Here is a 22309-nt window from a genome sequence, read left to right as displayed (position 1 = left end):
TGGTTTCTTTTGCTGTAAAAAAGCTTTTTATTTTGATGTAGTCCCATTTGTTTATTTTCTCTTTAGCTTCCATTGCCCTAGGGGCAGTATCAATGAAGAAGTTCTTTAGGCATATGTCTGAGATTTTGTTGCCTGTGGATGCTTCTAGTATTTTTATGGTTTCCCGTCTGACGTTTAAGTCCTGTATCCATTTTGAGTTTATTTTTGTGTATGGTGTAAGTTGGTGATCTAGTTTCATTCTTTTGCATGTATCTGTCCAATTTTCCCAACACCATTTATTGAAGAGACTGTCTTGACTCCATTGTATATTTGTGCCTCCTTTGTCAAATATTAATTGAGCATAGTGATTTGGGTTGATATCTGGGTTCTCGATTCGATTCCATTGATCTATATGTCTGTTTTTGTGCCAGTACCAGGCTGTTTTGAGAACAGTGGCTTTGTAATACAGTTTGAAGTCTGGTATTGAGATCCCTCCTACTTTACTCTTCTTTCTCAGGATTGCTGTGGCTATTCGGGGTCTTTTATTGTTCCAAATGAACTTTTGGAGAGTTCTTTCTAGGTCAGTGAAATATGCCGTTGGTATTTTAATGGGGAGTGCATTGAACCTATAGATTGCTTTAGGAAGTATGGACATTTTGATGATGTTGATTCTACCAATCCATGAACATGGTATGTTCTTCCATCTGTTTACATCATCCTCTATCTCTTTTTTCAGTGTCGTGTAGTTTTCCGCATATAGGTCCTTTACTTCCTTAGTTAAGTTTATTCCCAGGTATCTTAATTTTTTTGGTGCGATGGTAAATGGAATTGCTTTTTTAGTCTCTGTTTCTATAAATTCGCTGTTGGTGTATAGAAATGCCATAGATTTCTTGGCGTTAATTTTGTATCCTGCTACATTGCCAAATTCATTTATTAAGCCAATTAGTTTTTTAATGGAGTCTTTTGGGTTTTTTATATACAATATCATGTCGTCTGCAAATAAGGATAACTTTACTTCTTCTTTTCCAATTTGGATGCCTTTTATTTCCTCCTCTTGTCTAATTGCAATGGCTAGTACTTCCAGTACTATGTCAAAGAGGAGTGGCGATAGTGGGCATCCCTGTCTTGTTCCTGATCTTAGAGGGAATGGTTTTAGTTTTTGGCCATTGAGTATGATGTTGGCTGTGGGTTTATCATATATAGCTTTTATTATGTTGAGATATGATCCTTGTACTCCCACCTTGTTGAGAGTTTTTATCAGGAAAGGGTGTTGGATTTTATCAAATGCTTTTTCTGCATCAATTGATATGACTATATGATTTTTATCTTTCAACTTGTTTATGTGATGAATCACGTTTATTGATTTGCGGATGTTGTACCAACCTTGCATTCCTGGAATAAATCCTACTTGGTCATGGTGTATGATCTTTGTGATGCTCTGCTGGAGCCGATTTGCTAGAATTTTGTTGAGGATTTTGGCATCTATGTTCATTAGGGATATTGGCCTGTAATTCTCTTTCATTGAGTTGTCTTTATCTGGTTTTGGTATTAGGGTGATGCTGGCTTCATAGAAGGAGTTTGGAAGTGTTCCTTCCTCTTGAATTTTTTGGAATAGTCTGAGGAGGATAGGTTTTAGTTCTTCCTTGAATGTTTGATAAAACTCTCCTGTGAAGCCATCTGGCCCTGGGCTTTTGTTTGCTGGAAGCTTTTTGATGACTGTTTCAATTTCTTCCCAAGTCACTGCTCTATTGAGATTTTTAGATTCTTCCTGATTGAGTTTTGGAAGGTTGTATTTTTCTAGGAATATGTCCATTTCCTCCAGGTTGTCCAGTTTGTTGGAATAGAGTTGTTCGTAGTATTTTGTAACAATCCTTTGTATTTCGGCGGGGTCTGTTGTTATTTCACCTCTTTCGTTTCTGATTTTGTTTATTTGAGTCCTCTCTCTTTGTTTCTTGGTTAGTCTGGCTAGAGGTCCATCTATCTTGTTTATTCTTTCAAAGAACCAGCTCTTGGTTTTGTTGATCTTATGTATTGTTTCTTTGGTCTCTATGTCGTTTATCTGTGCTCTGATTTTTGTTATTTCCTTCCTTCTGCTTACTCTGGGCTTTTCTTGTTGCTCTTTTTCTAACTCTTTGAGTTGTAGAGTTAGATCATTTGTTACCCTTTTTTCCAGTTTTTTGCAATAGGCTTGTAGGGATATGAACTTCCCTCTCAAAACTGCCTTTGCTGTGTCCCATAGATTTTGGATAGTTGTGTTTTCATTGTCATTTGTTTCTAGGATGTTTTTAATTTCTTCCTTGATTTCTTTGGTAACCCAGTCCTTGTTTAATAGCATGCTGTTTAGTCTCCATGTGTTTGATTTCTTTGGATTTTTTTCATTGTAGTTAATTTCCAGTTTTATGGCACTATGATCTGAGAAGATGCTTGATATGATTTCTATCTTTTTGAATTTGAAGAGACTTTGCCTATGTCCCAAAATGTGGTCTATCTTTGAGAATGTCCCATGTGCGCTTGAGAAGAATGTATATTCTGTGGCTTTGGGGTGGAATGTTCTGAAAATGTCGATTAATTCCATCTGGTCTAGCGAGTCATTTAGGATTGATATTTCTTTGCTGATTTTTTGTTTAGATGATTTGTCAAAGGGTGACAGTGGGGTATTAAAATCTCCTACTATGATTGTATTGCTATTAATCTCTCCCTTAATGTCCTCCAGCAATTTTTTTATATATTGGGGTGCTCCCGTATTGGGTGCATATATATTTACCAGGGTTATTTCTTCTTGTTGGATTGCTCCCTTTAGTATTATGAAGTGGCCTTCATTATCTCTTGTTATGTCCTTCACTCTGAGATCTAATTTGTCAGATATAAGTATTGCTACCCCAGCTTTTTTTTCATTTCCATTCGCCTGGAAAACCTTTTTCCATCCCTTCACCCTCAGTCTGTGTGCATCCTTTTTTCTGAGGTGGGTTTCTTGTAGACAACAGATATATGGGTCTTGTTTTCTTATCCAATCCGTTACCCTATGTCTTTTGATTGGAGCATTTAGTCCATTTACATTTAAAGTTATTATTGATAGATACTGATTTGACGCCATTTTTATTCTATACCCCTGTGTTCCTTCTTTGCTTTCAATTTCTTTAATTTTACAGTAGACCCTTTAGCATTTCTTGCATTGCTGGTTTGGTGGAGATAAATTCCCTTAGTCTGTTTTTGTCTGTGAAGCTCCTGATTTCACCTTCACTTTTGATTGATAGCCTTGCTGGGTACAGTATTCTTGGATTCAGACCCTTCCTTTGCATGACGTTGTATATTTCATCCCATTCCCTTCTGGCCTGATAAGTTTCTGTGGAGAAATCAGTTGCTAGTCTGATGGGGGCTCCTTTATATGTAACTGTCTGTCTCTCTCTGGCTGCTTTTAAAATTCTTTTTTTGTCGTTGGTATTTGCCAGCTTAATTATAATGTGCCTAGGGGTGGATTTTCTGGGGTTCATTTTGCTTGGGACTCTGCGAGCATCTTGGATTTGTGTGGGTTTTTTCTTCTCTATCTCAGGAAAGTTTTCTGTCATTATTTCTTGAAATACGTTTTCCATGTCTTCCTCAATTCCCTTTCCTTCTGGAACCCCTATTATTCTAATATTGTTTTGTTTTGTATTGTCCCAAAGTTCCCTTAGACTTTCCTCCTGTTTTTTAATTTTTTTTTCCAGAAGCTGTTCTAATTGGGTATTTTTTTCCATCTTGTCTTCTAGCTCACTGATGCGGTCCTCTGCTTCTTCTAATCTACTCTTGATGCTTTCTATTGAGTTCTTTACAGTAGCAATGTCATTTTTCATTTCTTCTTGGTTCTTCTTCATTTCCTCTTGGGTCTTACTCATATTGTCAAATTTGTCTTCCATTCTTTTTAGCCATCTTATGATCATTACTCTGAATTCTTGCTCTGGTAGGTTGCTTGAGTCTATCTCGTTTACTTCCTTTTCTGGTGAAGCCTGCTTTTCTTTCATTTGCGGACTGTTTTTTGGTCTGCCCATTATCTAGGATGTCTGGTTGTGTAGTTCTCTCTCTCTCCTGCTTTGATTTAAGGGCACAAAATACAACACAACCAGGTACTACACACAGGCACTGAATAGAAATGTGTTTGCAATATTAATAACCACCAATAATGGTGACTAGAACCCGGCTAACAAAAACATACAATCAAACAAAAAGCATAGGCAAATCAATCTTATATAAAAAAAAAGCATACAACTTCAGTATAGTTAACATTCAACATACAACTTCAAAGAGTTAGAGAGATAGACTGTTTTTTTGTTTTGTTTTGTTTTGTTTTGTTGTTAGGACAACTACGAGGGAGGTGTGAATGGGCTTGGAGCAGGTAGTTGGAAATTAGATATATACAAGTAGGGTGAAATTTTAGGAGGGGGTAGACAGAAGGAATGGGGAAAATCTAGAGCAGGAAAGGGTTAAGATAAACGGGGTACCAAAGGAAAAGATCGGAAAGAGGGTGAAGGCATAAAGGTAGGGTTGAGATAGAATAAAGCGTTGGAGAAGGAAAGATAGATAAAGACTGTAGAACAGTAATCCTGAGATAAAAAAAAAAATCTATATAATCAAATGAAATAAAAATAATAAAAAGAAATAAAAGAAAATAAGATGAAAAGGTAAATTAATAGTAGTAATAATGTTGATTACATATACAATGTAATAATTATAAAGATAAAATCAAGTGAGGAAAAAGAAAAAAAAATAGTTTCTTGAGTAAACGTTGCAAATAATGAAAACAAAAATAAAAAACAAAAATTTAAAAATTAAAAAAATAATAATAAAATTTAAAAAATTTAAGTAAAATTTGCAGTAATGAAGGTCATTCGCTTCCTCTATTGTTATGATCCAGTCCTGATTTTTAGGCAGGTTTTGCTTTGTTTTTATTACACTAGAGTCAATTTGTGAATTAGCCTCTGGGGGCAGCGTTTCTAGGTTGAGTTTCCAGACTCTAGTCTAGAGCCTCTCCAGCTTTTTTTTTTTTTTTTCTCTCCGCCCTCTCTGCAGCAGGAACTATGGAGTGGGGAGGGGGCAGGCCCGAGCAACTGCAATCTCCCGCAACTCTCCGATATCCCTCCGAGCCAGATCCAAATGTGTTGCTCTTTAGATATCTCCCCTGTTAGGAGCCCCGTCCACTCTCACGGGTGACACCCGCCCAACAGCGGGGGCTTCTACTTGTAATCACTGCCTTTGTCCTCCAGCTTCCGCGAGCGCGGGCGCGCAGGCTTTTTATCTTCGCCCCGAGCACTCTCCACCCTCTCCCCGCGAAATCTGACCTTTTCGCCGAGCAGTGGGGTATTCCAATGCAGTCAGGTGTTCGCACCGCCTGGGATCCGCGTTCTGAGGGGCACCGCTGCTTGGTGGTCGCTGCGGCTGTGGATATTCAGGCCTCTGACACGATCCTATCTTCCTCTCAAGATGGTGAGGTTTCCCCGTGCAAGCCGGTAGGTAGCTCCGGGCAGGGACACAGCCCGCGTGGGTGCTTCCCTGTGAGGGGCACCTCCGTCAGCAGCCCCCCAGCAGTTTCTTCTGGTGTTCGCTGTCTCCCAGCTTGCTAATAAACACTCACAGCACAAGACCATCAGCTTCTCTCTCTTTCTGCTTCGGGAGCGGGCTCAGAATCCGCCCATCTATTCTTCCGCCATCTTACCTCCTCTCTAGTTTTATTTTTAAGACAATCCCAGCTTCCCTGGGTCTTGGAAAATCATGCTGAAACAGCTAAGAACTACACGGCTTCAAGTAGCACTTAAAGAAAATGTGAATGTCATGGCAGTAGATTACACAGCTGCAGCCCAGGACACCCATGGGGAGAGGGAGCAGGGGAGAGATGTCAACCTCGGAGTATCACTCCTCTGACCGTAACTGCGGAGAACAGCCGAGTCCCCTTTGCACAGGCAGCCACACGTTCCTGCTCAGGCTGTCTCTCAGAGCGACTGTTAGGCTCCTCCGTCTCCACAACAGAAAATCAAAAGTGGCCATTTTTAAGTAATTGCACGGTCCCAAGCATGTGCCCTCCCGCCTTCTTTACCGAGTATCATTCACTGGGGACTGGACTCACCCCCCTTCCTGAACCGGAGGTTTGCATGTGTAATTATATCAAATGATGTGTTTCTTTCAATCTTCGAACCGCATTCAAAAGCTTGTCCGTGATTTATCTTTGAAATTCAATTCCGTCATGTCAGCCCCCAATTTACTGTGCCCAATGGGTCTGCAGTTACATGCGTGATGTAGACGCCTGTCTCCTGCAGAGATTGCGAGGAGGCAGCCTTCCACAGTGATGGATCGCAGCAGTTGAAGAGGGAAGCTTCTCTCCTTCATCCTTTTTCCTTTCCTAAAGCCCAACTGCATTCTGCCTCAACAAAGTTGTTAAAAATGAAGATGCAGCTTTGGTGATTTCGACTAATTCCCCTGGACTGTGAGGGATGGCTCACTGCATTCCTTTCTGACAGTAAAATACACAGTGCTGCTGAAGCATCATAGCTCATCCTAAGTGTGTTCCGTTAGTCCAGAGATTTTCAACCGGTGTGCTGTAAGAATTTTTAAAACATACAATTCCTAACTACTTATGGCCTCTTTTCCCCTAGACCCGTGGTAGGCAAACTGCGGCTCGAGAGCTACATGTAGCTCTTTGGCCCCTCGAGTGTGGCTCTTCCACAAAATACCACGGCCTGGGCAAGTCTATTTTGAAGAAGTGGCGTTAGAAGAAGTTTAAGTTTAAAAAAAAATGGCTCTCAAAAGAAATGTCAATCCTTGTACTGTTGATATTTGGTCCTGTTGACTAATGAGTTTGCCGACCACTGGCTTAGATTGTCAAATAAAAGAGATGGCACCAGTCAAGGCAACATTAACCATTAGTGTGAATGCCCTATCTTGGATCATAAATATATAGGTCATAAATAGAGTTGCATCTTATTGGTCATGCTGCATAAGAAGTTTGCATCTCATTAGTTAATTCTTGGTACCAGAAATCCTTATGTACATCTATAGGCATCTGATTTTTTTTAAAAAAGTTACTTTGGAGCCCAAAGGGAAAGTAATTAATATCATTTTTATTATTGTTACTTTTATCATTTGTAAATCAATCAAATTACACCTTTGATGCAAGGTTGGCAAAAAATGCATGTTTGTTTTTTGTTTTTGTTTTTTATGTTGTTGTTGTTTTTTTAATATATTTTATTGATTTTTCACAGAGAGGAAGGGAGAGAGATAGAGAGCTAGAAACGTCGATGAGAGAAAAGCATCGACCAGCTGCCTCTTGCACACACCCTACTGGGGATGTGCCCGCAACCAACGTACATGCCCTTGACCGGAATCGAACCCGGGACCTTTCAGTCCACAGACCGATGCTCTACCGCTGAGCCAAACCGGTTTCGGTGGTTTTTGCTTTTTTTTTTTGATGTGCCATGGAATTTTAGTATTAGTTTATGTGTGCCATGAGATGAAAAAGTTAGAAAATCACTGCTTTAGAAGGAAGAAAGCTTTTGCCCCTTTTTGGCTTAGCTGGCCCTGGCTTGATGAGGATTATTTGTATCAGTGCAAATAACCACCAGTTATGGCTTTCACCCAAAATGTTTTGTTCATTACTTTTATGCTCCAGATCCCCACGGACAAACCTGATCTCTCTCTTCCTTCCAACCCCCCTTCATGCCTGATTCCTGAATAACTCACTCACCCCACCATCCATTCATCAAGTATTTTGAAATGTCTGTCTTCTCCAGCTAGAAAGACTTGTTAAAATCTAAAAGACAGAAATATGGTTCCCTACTGATGTATAATTACATAAAATATCACTCACTCAAAGTATAAATTCAGTGTTTTTCAGAATACGTATGGAACGGTGCAGTCATCACCATAATCTGTCATTGAGTATTTTCATGACCGCCCCCCAAAGAAACATTGTGCCCAGTAGTCGTCAATCCATGTCCCCAAGCCGATCTCATCTGATTTCCTACCAATTAGACACTTTTGTCTTATTTCTGTGAAAATAAAGGCAATACAAACCTGGAGACCAGAGGCAGGCCTGCCTTTCTTCTAGGAGCAGACATTGCTCGCCTTCCTGACAGCCCCAGGTTCACTGTTGTGGATGCTGTTTCAGACTTTCCGGGAAGCCTGTAGCTTCCCCTGTTGGCTGATAAATATGTGAAAAATACATCTTGGGGAAGGTACACAGATGGGAGGGGAGTCACTGCTCTGTCAGTTGCACATGCGCTTTGTTAAAATGCGTGTCTCTCCTAAAAAAAATTACCCTAAGAGTGATCAGGGCGGGAAGCTGGCTTCTTCCCTGGGCCCAGTTACACCACAGTGGGCTGTGAACCCAGGCAATTAGGACCTGAAATGACTCAAGTGTCCTCAGGGGAACAGAGGGCGGAGGGCTCCTGGAAGAGCAGCAGGCAGACAGCAGGGTGGGAGTGACAGCCCTTTACCCACTCAGAGCATCACTGTAACGAGTATTTCTCATTCCCACTGTGGCCTCTCACTGAGGATGCCCCCAGAAGAGGTGATAGCCTCTGCCCTCTTTTGAGAAGACAGTTACTTCTCACTTGGAAAGAGCCTCTGTGACATAGGACCTTCTAGAACAGAATAGCCTGAAAACGAAGGCATCGTATTGGTGCCTTAGATGTCCACTGGTGTGACCACATTGACCCAGAGTCAACAGGAATCAGGGAGCTGTGCTCCCTTTTATTCTGCTTTTATCACCCCACCCACTAGTGCACTCACACATCATCTCCATCTCCCCCTTGTTCACCCCCAGGCACTCACTGAACCCAGTCGTCTGCTCCAGAGGCTAAAGCAGCTCAGTGTACTCCCATTGTGCTGTGGCTGAGCAGAAAAACGAATATCAATAAAAAGTCATAGTGAGATTCAGCAAAGGATCGTGGGGTGACAATAAATTTTCTCTTTAGAATCACTGGGCCTTTGCAGGCCTCACCCCCAAGAGATTCAGATGCAGCCGAAACCGGTTTGGCTCAGTGGATAGAGAGTTGGCCTGCGGACTGAAGGGTCCCAGGTTCGATTCAGGTCAAGGGCATGTACCTTGGTTGCGGACACATCCCCAGTAGGGGGTGTGCAAGTGGCAGCTGGTCTATGATTCTCTCTCATTCGATGTTTCTAACTCTCTATCCCTCTCTTTTCCTCTCTATAAAAAAAAGCAATAAAATATATATATTTTTTAAAAAGAGATTCAGATGCAGTAAATGGGGGATGGAATGGGACATAGAATCTAATTTTTGAGTTTCCCTTGAAGTTCTGATGGGGAGCTGGAAAAGAGAAGTTACTGATTCTCTCCCTTATAGTTCCTGGTGACAGTCTTCTCTCCACAACCTTGAGCAGTTGCTCATCTTTGTGTCTGAGAGGGAGGAACATGTCACCATTCACAGAGAGGACCCCAGTCAATGGCTTCCAATAAATGCCAAAGGCATCTACTCTCTGCCCACCATCATATACTTTCCTTACACACTCAGCAGTACCCTCCTGAGCAAACACTCTATGTCTATAGGAAAACTGAAGTTTAAAGTATAAACAATATCTCTCTCTTCCACAGCAATTTTTGTCAACTGAGCATTAAGGAAGTTCCCATTCTTTGTTTTAGGCTAGGAGATAGGTGGGCTTAGGAACGAAAAGGCAGGCCCTTCCCAGGAAGGAACTGTGTCAACTTGTCTATTGGGGAAATGCAGACACATGAGCAAAGGATGATCATAGAGGGCAAAGAACAATGGTGGTGGAGGACACCGGTTGTGTTGGGACACGTCACATGGTCACTTACCCTGGCTAACACCTGCACTAACAGCTGACCTACATTTGAAAAGTTGGTGGGTGAAGTTATGAAGTGGGGCACACGCCAGAAAGAATTCACAGAAAGGCAGGCCATTTGTGCGATGGGAACATAGATTTGCTTTCATAGGAGTGTAGACAGGTGAGAGTGGAGGGGATGGGGGTGGCTTGTAAAGAGCCCTGCTACTGGCAGTGGGCTTCTATTTTTGAGGCCATTTGTCTCCTGGGGCCTCTTCTTGGCTTTCTCCAAAGCCTACCACGTCCTCCCATCCACCACTTCTGTGTAAAATAAAAGCTGGAGGTTCACCAGATCCTCAGCCAACCTCAGGAGGAGAGCTTTTCCTTATGCCACCTACTCTGCCAACATTGGGGGTGAGCTTTTTAAGGGATTTTACTCTAGGCATCGATTTCCTGTCAATCAGCATATGTCATGAAAACAGCTCAGGCCATAAATCTCTTGTCTGTAGGGACATTGTAGACTGGAGAAATGGAATGCGAGTCTGACCTCCTAATTGCCATTTGACGATAATAATAATAAAACCTGCAGGAGACAAATTGGCGCAATAAGCTGAGCGGCGGAAGGCTTTGTCTTCTCATTCCTTTTTCTTTGTCTTTATACTCAAATGGGCGATTCATTTATGAGAAACACCATTCAAAGGAATGATGGATATTTCCCAGGTGGGACTTATTTTGTGTGAAGATTTAAACACATAATAAAAGATAAAATTACAGTATGAAATCTTAGGTATGTGAGTTATTAAATTTGCAATCATTTTGTATACAATAGCTATTACAGAAATAACCTTCTTTGTCAAGTTTAAGGAGAAAAAAAACCCACAACCATTATAAGCATAAAAAAAGTTAAATAAGAAAGTGCTGCTTCATAGCCTGAATCTAATCTGCATCAACAACATATTAATTGTTCAAGAACTCTAAACTCTTTAATGAGGTTCCTACTGTATAATTTTAATCATATGCAAATAAATCATTGAAATTCCTTCTTATCAGAAAAACAATGGTTCTTCAGTGAGTTTTTATATCCCCAAAGTGATTACATTACCTGAGGTAAGCAAAACCCCAACACAGATTTCAGGTTTTCTTTGTAAATGTTATTTTGCTTTAAGAATAAGTCTGGCCGAAACCGGTTTGGCTCAGTGGTAGAGCGTCAGTCTGCGGACTGAAAGGTCCCAGGTTTGATTCCAGTCAAGGGCATGTACCTTGGTTGCGGGCACATCCCCTGTAGGGGGTGTGCAAGAGGCAGCTGGTCGATGTTCTCTCTCATCGATGTTTCTAGCTCTCTATCTCTCTCCCTTCCTCTCTGTAAGAAAATCAATAAAATATATTTTAAAAAAATAAAAATAAAAAAATAAGTCTGCCCTGGCTGGTGTTACTCAGTGGTTAGCATCAGCACTCACACTGAAGGATCATGGGCTCGATTCCTGGTCAAGGGCAGGTACCTAGGTTGCAGGTTCAATCCTCAGCCCCTGGTCAGGGTGTATGAGAGAGGCAACCCATCCATGTATGTCTCTCTCTCCTCCTTCCTCCATTCTTTATACTATCTCTAAAAATCAATGGCAAAAATAGCCTCTGGTGAGGATTAACCTAAAAATAACAGAATAATCCTGAAGATTCCTAAATTCCTTATTCGGAAATAAAACAAGGAAGAATTCTGAGACTATCTTATTGCCACTGGGACTAGAAAGTTACATACAGTTCCTCATCACTTTTGCTTTTTTTTTTTTTTTTTTTCTAACTGGACTTGTTTTCCCACACTCCATGCCCCAGATATTTAAAAGTCAAATATTCTCATTTCTACACAGGTCTGATTACAACAACTTCAAGGAAACTGGATCGAGAACAACAGGCAGAACATTTTCTGGAGGTAAGCGCATAGAGCAACTGGCATTCGTTAAAACTGACTTTCACTAAACTTCTTTATCCTTCCACACAAACTATAACTTTACTATCTTTGATCACTGGCCCACACAGTGAAGGTGTTTATCTGGGGCTGAGTGGTTGTGAATTTGGAGATTTCTGGGGCATAGCTCTGTACAATGCCTGGGTGCCCAGCAAGGGTGGCAGAGCAGCCTTTGCATTCTGCTGAAAACAAGCAGATGCATGGAGGTCTCTTCCTTGACTTCAGGCTCCTTGGGCAGCTATGGGAAAAGAAAGTTCAGGAACAGAGCCCCCTGAGCCTCAGCTGCAGCGTGGGAAGGAGCAGAGTGCTGCCCTCAGAGGGAGGGGCTTCATTTGTGAAGTGCCTGGCTTTGTTCCCCTTTTTTCTTTTTTTCCTCTTTTCTGGGAGAGGTTTGAGGAAAGGAAGGCTGCGAGCTGATTCACTGCCCGAGACGACTTTTCTGAAACTATAAAATGCACTCCTAATAATTCATTAAGACAGAAACAGCAGAATTATAAACTATAAGAACATTATTTCTGGATAGGAAAAAGAAACACCAGAAGGCAAAAGATAGAAAAATAGGCATGAAAGAGCTTTGTGGAACAGTCTTTTCTGCACATATTTCAACTATGTTTATTGGGAAGCATGAAGTCTGAGTAGGATGGGTGACATTGTGATTTAAGGATGATTGTCTGGTATGGAACAGATGACAGTGCTTGTAAGTTAGGGGTTTGTGAAGGTGTTGCAATACATCTGTGCCTTTAAGATGACCTGTTAGGCTTTAAGAAATGCACTTGCACTTGCATCCGCGTGCACACACACACACACACATACATGCCCCTCAAATCCCTGCTGTTCTCCTTTAAATCAATGACATATAAAGAACAGTGGACTAGGAATCAGTGCTCTGGGTCCCAGAACTTCACTGCCATGATTGGTGTGAAGTCTCAGAATCTGTTTCATTGCCCTGGACCTCAGTGTCCCTTACTGTAAAAAGGGACAAATAATTACTACTCCATATACCTCAAAGCATCGCTATTAGGATCAAATCATACATTTTCATATCACACTATGTTTAAAACTCTTAAAGCATAATGTACATAATAGAGGATCATTATGATGATGATGAAGCACCCTGATAACATTGTTTTAAAACATTGCTATCATCTTATAAAGATAAAAGGCTCCAGGCTGCCAAAAAGTAATATTGTAATTCTAATTTTTTTTTTTCAAAATTACACTAATTGGCTGTGGTATATATCTGGTCCAGAATTAGAGAATGTTTGCCAGAACAGTAACACTTTATATTATCTTGTGCTCCTTGCCTTGGCAGCAGAGTCCAAAATTCCTGGGGAGTCTGTGTTCTCAAATAGTGGGACCGACCCATCACCTCCCTGCAGGGAAATGGGTGGGGTCTCCTTAGCTGGGGAATCTGCTTGAGATCACTTCCTGGCTTGTCCCTGAAAAGGTGGTGTATTCAGGGTGTGTGCGGTGCAGAGTGTGACTGTAGACAAAAACACAAGAGTGTTTTCCAGGCACGTGAATATATATCCTTTACAGACTTTCCTCAATACTGACCAAACATTCTGTTCTTTAGACAGACAATGATGCATCTGGCCCCTCATGTCTTAGTGTCTGGTATCATCTGCCTAACGAGGTAGTGTAGTAGAGCAGTTAACAACATCAGAGGGCTGTTGGGAGAATCAAATATGAAATCTGTGTAACAATGCTAAGAGAGAATCATTGATTGGCTGCCTCCAGCAGGCCTTCTACTTGGGATCAAGCCTGCAACCCAGGTATATGCCCTGACCAGAAATCTAACCAGTGACCTCTAGGTGCATGGGATGATGCTCAGTCAACTGAGCCACACTGGCCAGGGCCTTTTACTTTTTCTGAATGGATCATGGAAAGAATATTAGTTTAACTCAGCCCTGCAAAATAAATACATACATACATAAATAATATATATCTCCTATATAGTAAAAGCCTAATATGCTAAGTGTCTGGTCATCCAGTCGGCCATTCAGCCAATCAAAGCATAATATGCTAATGATATGCTAAGGCTGCTCAACCACGCGCTATGACATGCACTGACCATCAGGGGGCAGACGCTCCAACCAGTAGGTTAGCTTGCTGCTGAGGTCCAGCTAATCAGGACTGAGCAAGATGGGCAGGACACTCCCTGGAGCCCTCCCACGGTTCCTCCCAAGCTGGCCAACCTCCCACGTCCCTCCCCAGCCCCGATTGCCCGATTATGTACCAGTGAGGTACCTCAGCCTGGCCTCCTCTCACAATTTGGGCTGAGGTATCCCTCCCCTGAGTGCACGAATTTCATGTACCAGGCCTCTAATGTGTGTGTGTGTGTGTGTGTGTGTATCATCCAGATTAGTATTCTGCACTGTACACACGTTTTTATATCTGCTGATACATGTGTCATTTGTAAGTGCTCTGTGGGGGTGATTAACCTCCTGGAGAGCCTTCAATTGCTAAGATAACCCTATGCTCCTTTTAAACTCCTGTTAACCTCTGGCTCTATTTTATATTTCTCCGTCCCAATAAAATTAAATTTCTCTTCTTGAAAGGACCCATTTAGAAGCTGACCTGGAAGGTGCTCTTATGAATAAGTAACCAGGAGGACATTAATGATTTGTTTGTAGTTTGCAATCCTCATGATAGCAGGCACTTTGTACGCTGCTGGGTGTCTGCCTGTACATTGATTTAAGATATTTAGCTTGACCATAAGGGTTTTTGAGTCTGCAAGCATTCACATTTAAATCTCTGAGTATAGGAGGAAAGTTATTAACAAAATCCAAGGGACTTGCAAAAAAAGCAATAGCAAAGAACTATAGAAAAATTCACAAGTATAGCTTACACTTCTTAAGTGAATTCTGAGCTTTAAACTCTTGCCTAATTTGGAAGTCTGTTATGTGAAAATATTGGTCTGATCTTCTCTCCCTCCCATAAAATGCAAACATGTGGAATTTTCAGCTCACTTATTCAAAGTCATATACATAACTTTATAGCCAATTATGACAATAGTGGAGATAGAAGTGTAATTCCAGCAAATAGATGCAGGAAGTTGATAATGGATGCATAAACTAAATAGTGAGTTAACATTTTAGCTTAGTGGTTGTGACTTCAGCCCTGATTACCTCATTATCAGAGATGGCAGCTGTGAAATAAAGGAACTAATTCTTTCTTATAATCACTTGTACAGATTGTTTCCTCACCTCCTAAATTTAAACTCCTCTTGGGATTGAAACTTGATTTATCATGCTAGTAAATGGAAGTGGTGTGGGAAGGCCTGGGTGTTAAATCCAGGCAGGCCTGAGATGCTGTTTTGGAACTGCTCACAGGCTTAGATAGGCCACTGGACCTCTCTGAGCCCCCTTTTCCTCATCTGTAACAATGCCTAGCATAGGGCTGATATAAAGAGTATATGAAATGACAGGTAGAAAGTGCTCAGAATGCTGCCTGTTCGACACTAAGTGTTCCATGAATGATCGTGGCTGTTGTCAGCACCAAATGTCTTTCTCATCGCTGTATTCAGAGCAGCCGGATCCATACCTGAAAAATGGGAGGCACTCAGTAAATGTCCCGTGACTGAGAGATTAACCTAAGAGACCTTTATTTTACCCCTAGATGAAATCGTGAGTGGGTATTAGCATACTGTAAAGCGCATGAGCTCAGAGACAGAAGGAGTGGAAGGCACTGCCTCTTTCCATGTGCTTGGATATCCTCCATTTCCTCGTCTGTAAAATGGAGTTAATAATCCCGGCCTCATGGATGAACTGCACAAAGGGCCTGGCCCACAGAGACACTACTAAGCCATCCTCCGTTCCTCCCTCTTTTTACTCCCTCCCTTTCCCCTTTGTCCTCAACAAACATCTTGTCAGCTCCCTTTCTTTTTTCAGTACTGACCCAGTAGTATGAAGAGCTTATAGCAGTTGGATTATTCTTAAAAGATATGTCCACTTCAATAACTCTATACTGCTGGCTTAATTATGTGCGAATCTTTATCTTGCTTGCTGAAAGAGTATTGGTTTGCCTCCCTTTTGATCTTGAGGTGTTTCTCTGTTCAGGGCTGGATAGTTCTGATAAGAGAACAGAGAGATTATTTTATTTGCAAATCAAAAAGGATGACAAGACACAGTAACCCGTATAAAGACAGGGGGTGAGAAATTATGTTGTATGTGCGTATAACCTGAAGTAGCCAAGAGAACATGGTGATGTTTTATAGCGCAGTTGGTATAGTAGCAAAACACATTACAGAGGAGTACACTAGATCTATCTGGATGCAGGTAATATAGTCTCTGTCCCTTTAGCATACTCATCCATAACCATCGTCCTGGGTCAGGTGCACCTCATGTGACAGTTTTCTCTTCCTGTCTGAAATTCTCATCCCTTCTTTACTTCTGAGTGAAAAAAAAAAAAAAATATTGCCCTTTGCTAAGTTTTTATAACATTTCCTCCTTGGCTTAGGATGCAAATTGATTTCTTCAGTGAGTGCACTCCTTAGCGGTTTCTTACTTTGATAAGCATCTGCTTTGGAAATGATGGTAATTTCTGGTACTGAAGAACCGCAGGCCTATTTCAACCCATTAAGAAGTGCATATTTTGATCATTTAACTGAGATAAATGGAAGTTTGTCTCATTAGGTTCCTCTTTATGACACCCTCAAAAACTTTGTAAGAAGTACTAGCGGGCCCTCAAAAACAGATGGATATATGGGCACATAAACAGCACCTGTCAGGCACGGGGCTCAGAAGGAGACCTGGGCATCCCATCTGATTTCCAGAGCTTCCAAGAGAGCATGGCACCCTCTCTTCCAGATCTCTACCTCGAGGCCCACACCTTTCCAAGCCTTAGTTGTTCATAGTCATGTTGTATCAACTTGAATTTAGTTCATGGAAACTCGCTTTGTCCCCTCCTGTCTTAAAAGCTTTACCAAATGCTTATTCTGGGCCTGGCATAGGGGTAGGCAATAAGGTTCCGAAGTATTTTTCTATTTGCCTTTCACACTGAGGTCTTCAATAGATGAAACTATTGGTTATTCATGAGCTGCTACAGTGAGCTGGCATCCTGGAATCAAGGAGCTGATTTTCATTCACATCATCCAAACTGCTTCTCTCCCATTCTATAGAGGCAGAAACTGAGACTGAGAAAAGAGAAGAGAGAAAGGTCCAAGGTCACACAGTCACTTCATTGTAGTGTCCCGTATAGGTCTTCCTCCTTCATAGAGCAGATACGGTCCTAAACATCCATCAGTATATTGAAATGTGGCAAATTGAGTCATCTTTTCCCACTATCATTTTCTAATAGATTTGCCAGGTGGTGAGCGATCAGCATACACATGTCTGGAAAGAGGTTTTCTCTTATTCTCTTTGGTTGTCCATTCACCACTCCCTCAGTTGTGCCTCAGCACCTACTGCTCTCTCCTTCACTGCACACCCAGCTCTGGGCAGGGGATCTCTCTGCTGCTGGCACCTCCTGGAGCTCCAGGACAAAGTCCACCTGAGAGGATCCTGTGCCCACACTATGATTACCAGCTTGGACTCCAGCAGAAGAATGAATATAGACCAGATGTTATGGGTTGAATTGTTAAACCCACCCCCCCCCACACACACACACACACACGCAAAGTCATATGTATCAATAGATGTTCTAGTCTCTAGTGCTTCACAATGGGCCTTTATGTTATAGTCTTTAAAGAATAAATTAGGCCCTGGCTAGGAAGCTCAATTGGTTAAAGCCGTGATCGGCAAACTGCGGCTCTCGAGCCACATGCGACTCTTTGGCTCCTTGAGTGTGGCTCTTCCACAAAATATCACAGCTTGGGCGAGTCTATTTTGCAGAAGTGGCATTAGAAGAAGTTTAAGTTTAAAAAATTTGGCTCTCAAAAGAAATTTCAGTCGTTGTACTGTTGATATTTGGCTCTGTTGTCTAATGAGTTTGCCGACCACTGGGTTAGAGCATCCCTCCAATACACCAAGGTTACAGGTTTGATCCCCAGTCAGAGCACAGAAAGAAGCAACCAATGAATGCATCAATAAGTGGGACAATGTATCTCTCTCTCCCTCTCTCAAATCAATTTTAAAATTTTGTTTAAAGGTAATTAAATTAAAATCAGGCCTTTCGGGTGGGCCCTGATCCAATAGGTCCTTTTAAGAAAAGGTGATGCAGACCAGACACAGAGAAGGAAGGCCATGTGAAGGCAGAGGGAGAAGACAGCCATCTACAAGCCAGGGAGAGAGGCCACATAAGAAACCCACCCTGTCCACACCTTGACCTCGGGCTTCTAGCCTTCAAAGTGAAGAAATGAATTTCTGTCATGTAAGCCACCCAGTCTTTACCTTCTCTTATGGCAACCCAAAGCAAACTCCTTCAGCAAGCCAGACCTCATTTCCTGGCCTGACCTGCCCCTCTCTTCTCCACAACCATCTCACAAGGCTTCCTGAGGGAAGGAGGCAACCACAATTACAGTCCAGGGGGGGAAAACCACCATCTAAACGGTTATGTCCAAGTTCCAGGCTCCATGCTACCAGTTAAAATCTTCACAGACGTCCCCCTCAGGGCCTAACGTGGCTTCCAACTGCTCCGAGGGCCTGCTTTTCTGAATGCTGCCTCTTCCACAGACCTCACTAAGGGTTTCCCGCCCTTCCTTCCCAGAAACCCTCCAGCTTTACCCATGGGACTTACTCCAGCTCGGGAATGAAGCTCTTCTCAGAAGCACATTTTTCTTACGTCGGGGATCATGCCCGGACAGGGTGTCCGCAGGGCAGTCAGGAGTGGCCTGTGGCACTTTTCACCCAGTTCAACAGCGAGGAGTGGTGGTGGCAGTAGTTGTGTTGACAGTGGTGTGTGCGCACACATATATGCACACACATGCGCAGGAGTTTGTCATTCCGATTTCTGCAGAACAGTTCAGGTTGGTGCGGGCCCTGAAGAGCGATCCTTTGTGAGATCCTCCCAGCAGTGTGAATTGGCCAAGGAGTAAATATTGCATGAGACACACAAATGAAGTTTTCAAATTGTTGAACTAGGAGGCTAACCAGGAACACAGACAAGCAAGGTTAGGTGTCTTCCCACACCCTCCAATTACTAATTCTCAAAGGTACTCTGTTCAAAACAGAGAGTGATGCCCACAGGGCAGGGCAGGGGATTTGGAGGAGCAGCATGTGTGTGTGGTGGGGCCGGAGTGGGAGCATGGCGGGTCTCACCTGCCCTTCTGCACAGGCTCAGCCAGGGGCACGTGTGGAAGCCAGTGGGCCCAGTTTCATCAGATAAAATAACGAAGTCAGATTTGCAGGTCAGATCTCCTTACACTAAATGATGACACCTCCATTTTTTAATTAATGAGCCTCTGATTTGCAACATATGATATAAAGGAAGATGTCTTTGCTGCTTCAACATGTGTAATCCTCTCACAATAAAACAATTCACGGGTCTTTTAGAATACAGTGTGTGTCTTGGCACCTCTTTAACCCAGCGTTTTTCAACCGCTGTTCCGCGGCACGCTAGTGTGCCGCGAGATGTTGCCTGGTGTGCCGTAGGTGCAGACAAGACAAGAATTTTATAATTTTTCACTATTTTGTTTACTTAATATTTCATAATAAAGTAATTATAAAATACTTTCTTTGTGTTTATTTGATTCCTATTCAAGAGAATTACTTTATATATAGTCAATATAGGCACAGAGTTAAATTTTTTAACGTTTTCTAATGGTGGTGTGCCTCATGATTTTTTTCATGAAACGAGTGTGCCTTTGCCCAAAAAAGGTTGAAAAACACTGCTTTAACCCACACTTTTTCACAGGGCTCCCCTTCAGACTCAGGGACATGTTGCAAATGAGCCCAGAGGTTGGAAGTAGCAGCCTGTGAGGACTTGGCTCAGATCTCAGCTCAGGGTGTCTTCCCACCCCCTCTGCTATGAACCAGGGTGTGTGCTGTGGGTCCTTGGATTACCTAGAGTTTCCTGGGCCTCCTGTCTGCTTTGTCTCCCCCTGGCAGTTCTTCAGTCCGAACCTTGCTTATCTGTGTTCCTGGTTAGCCTCCTAGTTCAACAATCTGCAGGCAAACACATAAAGTAGGAGAACTGACTGGAGTAAATCCTTGATGCCATAAATAACCACCGCTAATTTACCTGGTAGTGCAAGGTTGCATTTGTTTTGCTCCCCCTTGAGCCTGAATCCTAATTAGTAGAGCAACAGCAAAGGAAACCACACTCCTTTGGACCGGGGAGGGTCCTGCCATTCCCTGGCTCAGCGTGGAAATGGAAATGAGCCAGCTTTTGCATCGGGGCCAGTGAGCATTGCCCCAGGCAGGTCACCGCTTGTTGAGCTGGGCACCAGGGCTCTGCTTTTGTGTCCACTTCTGAAAGGTTCCGGAATGGGGTGCTGTGCTGCTGCTTCCTGGGCCCATGCTGTGGGGTTCTGTGGGGAGGGAAGGAGTGGAGGAGAACCTCTTATCCTGCAGAAGCCAGGCCAGCTCTCCCCTGAGTGCAGTGATGCTAAAGTGATCCCCTGCCCTGCGCTTCTGATGCTCCTCTTCCCACTTCTGCCATCCTGTCGCTTCCCTGGTTTATTTTGGGCCGCACGCTCTCTGAGCAGCAGGGTCATCTGTCCAGTCTGATTTCATTGGGGCCCTTCAGAAACCATCCAAGCCTGGGCCGAGCACCAGGTGTGAATGACCCAGTTGGGCGCTGTAAGTGTGCCTGTGGGAAAATAAACATGTACGGGCAGCAGGAGCAGGATAGGAGATGCCGCCTCCAGCGCCTCTGCTAATGAAAAGGAAAAGCTGCCTCGGCTTGCCTCCTGCGCGCTGCAGACCGCTTTGAGCAAATGAGCTGTTGTTTCAGGACCTTTCAAGTGACTTTTGCTTTGGTGGCACTTTGGGGGCTATCAGCCTCATCTGTTTGATGGCAGGACTGGTTCAGTGAGATGCTGAGAGGGTTGTCAGTGAGACACCGATCACTGAGTAGAAGATACGTTAGGGGAGTCCCAATGTCAGAGCCAAGGAAAGGAGGTCTGGATATCAGGGCAAATACTATCAGTCCTTTTAAAACTGAGAAAACCCCTGATAAATGTGCTTATGGCATCATTTCTATTGTAGCCCTATATGGATTTTACAGTTATTCAAGTCTGACTTAGTAAGAAATAAAATGTCTCATAAAATAATGTCCTGATTACAGTCGTTCTTTTAAAGTTCACATCCATCTGAAGTTTAGATCAGTCTAATCTTGTGCCACAGATGTAGACAGGGATGGTGAAAGCATAGGTTTTGAAGACAGACAGGCAGACTTCACAACTCACTAGCTGTGTAATCTTTCTTCGTCCAACTCAGTTTCCGCTTCTGTACATTAGGATAATAATAATAATAATTAATAATAATAGCTTCTTTATAGGATTTTGTGAAGATTGGCAGGTTGCATGTACATTGCACATTTAAGTGTTATAATTCCTGGCATGCTGCAGTTCATTTTTAAATGTGCTGATAAATCTTAAAAAGGGATATGGGGTTAAGCTCTGTGCCAGTGTACATATACTTTGCTATTATGTAATTGAGATAAAATCTACTTTTAGGATACTACTTTCAAATAAAATAGGAGGAGCTCAATATTTTGAAAGATATTCGAGTACTTATTCATCACCCACTTAAGAAGCTTCATGCAGACACTTTAAATTAGGCAGCTAATACCTGTGGAGCAAGGCCTCTGACCAATGACAAAGCAGGATGTCTTCTAACTTTCTTTCTGGAAAGAGGGACTTAATTTTCTCCTTGTTGTTGTTGACACTATTACAGGTGTCCCCCTTCACACTCCCTTTTGGCCCACCTCCATTCAGCCCCTTCTCGTCTGAGATCTCTCAGTCTGTTTCATGTATCCATGCCTCTTGTCTTATTTTTTTAATGTATTTTATGGATTTTTTTACAGAGAGGAAGAGAGAGGGATAGAGAGCTAGAAACATTGATGAGAGAGAAACATCGACCAGCTGCCTCCTGCACAACCCCTACAGGGGATGTGCCCACAACCAATGTACATGCCCTTGACCAGAATTGAACCTGGGACCTTTCAGTCTGCAGGCTGAGGCTCTATCCACTGAGCCAAACTGGTTTAGGCACCTCTTGTCTTATTTTTAGGTTGAATGCCCGTGAAAATAACTTCTGGTATCATATAGGTTACAAGATTGCTTCATTTTTCTCTTCATTGCTTGGGGACAGCCCCTTTGCCACTTGAGAATGAATTTGGCCAAGTCTTATGGTTACATGTCCCATCACTACCATCAGAGGCCTTGGACCGCTGCTCACTAGGTGGAGAAGTCAGGATGTCAGCAGTTCCATTTAAAGCGGCATTATAGCCCTGCCAACAGGGAGTCCGGGCTGCAATAGATCCTCGTGGAAGGCAGGAATTGGAGACGGGCTTGTGTGGTTTCAGCTAGAGAATATGGTGGGGTTTTCTTTAGCATTTTACAGCAGTGGGTGTCATCCCCATCTCTATCAGCAGTAGCCAGAACATGCTGGCTCCACCCCGCAGTAAAGAATGACAAATCTCTCTGTGCAAGGCTCTGACAGACCTATGATGTGTGCTTTGATAACATGCACAAAACCATTTCCCATCTTCAAAAATGAT

General features: G+C 42.6%; 1 protein-coding gene across 6 annotated transcripts in view; it reads left to right on the top strand.

The window, feature by feature from the left end:
* Positions 1-22309, top strand: part of FAT3 (FAT atypical cadherin 3) — a 644128-nt gene that overhangs the window by 448848 nt on the left and 172971 nt on the right. For all 6 annotated transcript variants that reach the window (XM_084895365.1, XM_084895366.1, XM_084895364.1 and 3 more), the window contains one exon: positions 11607-11668. In XM_084895365.1, the coding sequence (XP_084751491.1) occupies positions 11607-11668 (62 nt within the window). The remainder of the gene's footprint in view (positions 1-11606; positions 11669-22309) is intronic.

The sequence above is a fragment of the Pipistrellus hanaki genome, assembly GCF_964339955.1.
Source record: "Pipistrellus hanaki genome assembly, chromosome: 9".
NCBI classification, from domain to species: domain Eukaryota; kingdom Metazoa; phylum Chordata; class Mammalia; order Chiroptera; family Vespertilionidae; genus Pipistrellus; species Pipistrellus hanaki.
Note: the sequence above shows the minus strand (reverse complement) of the source record. Positions and strands in the feature narration are given on the sequence as shown.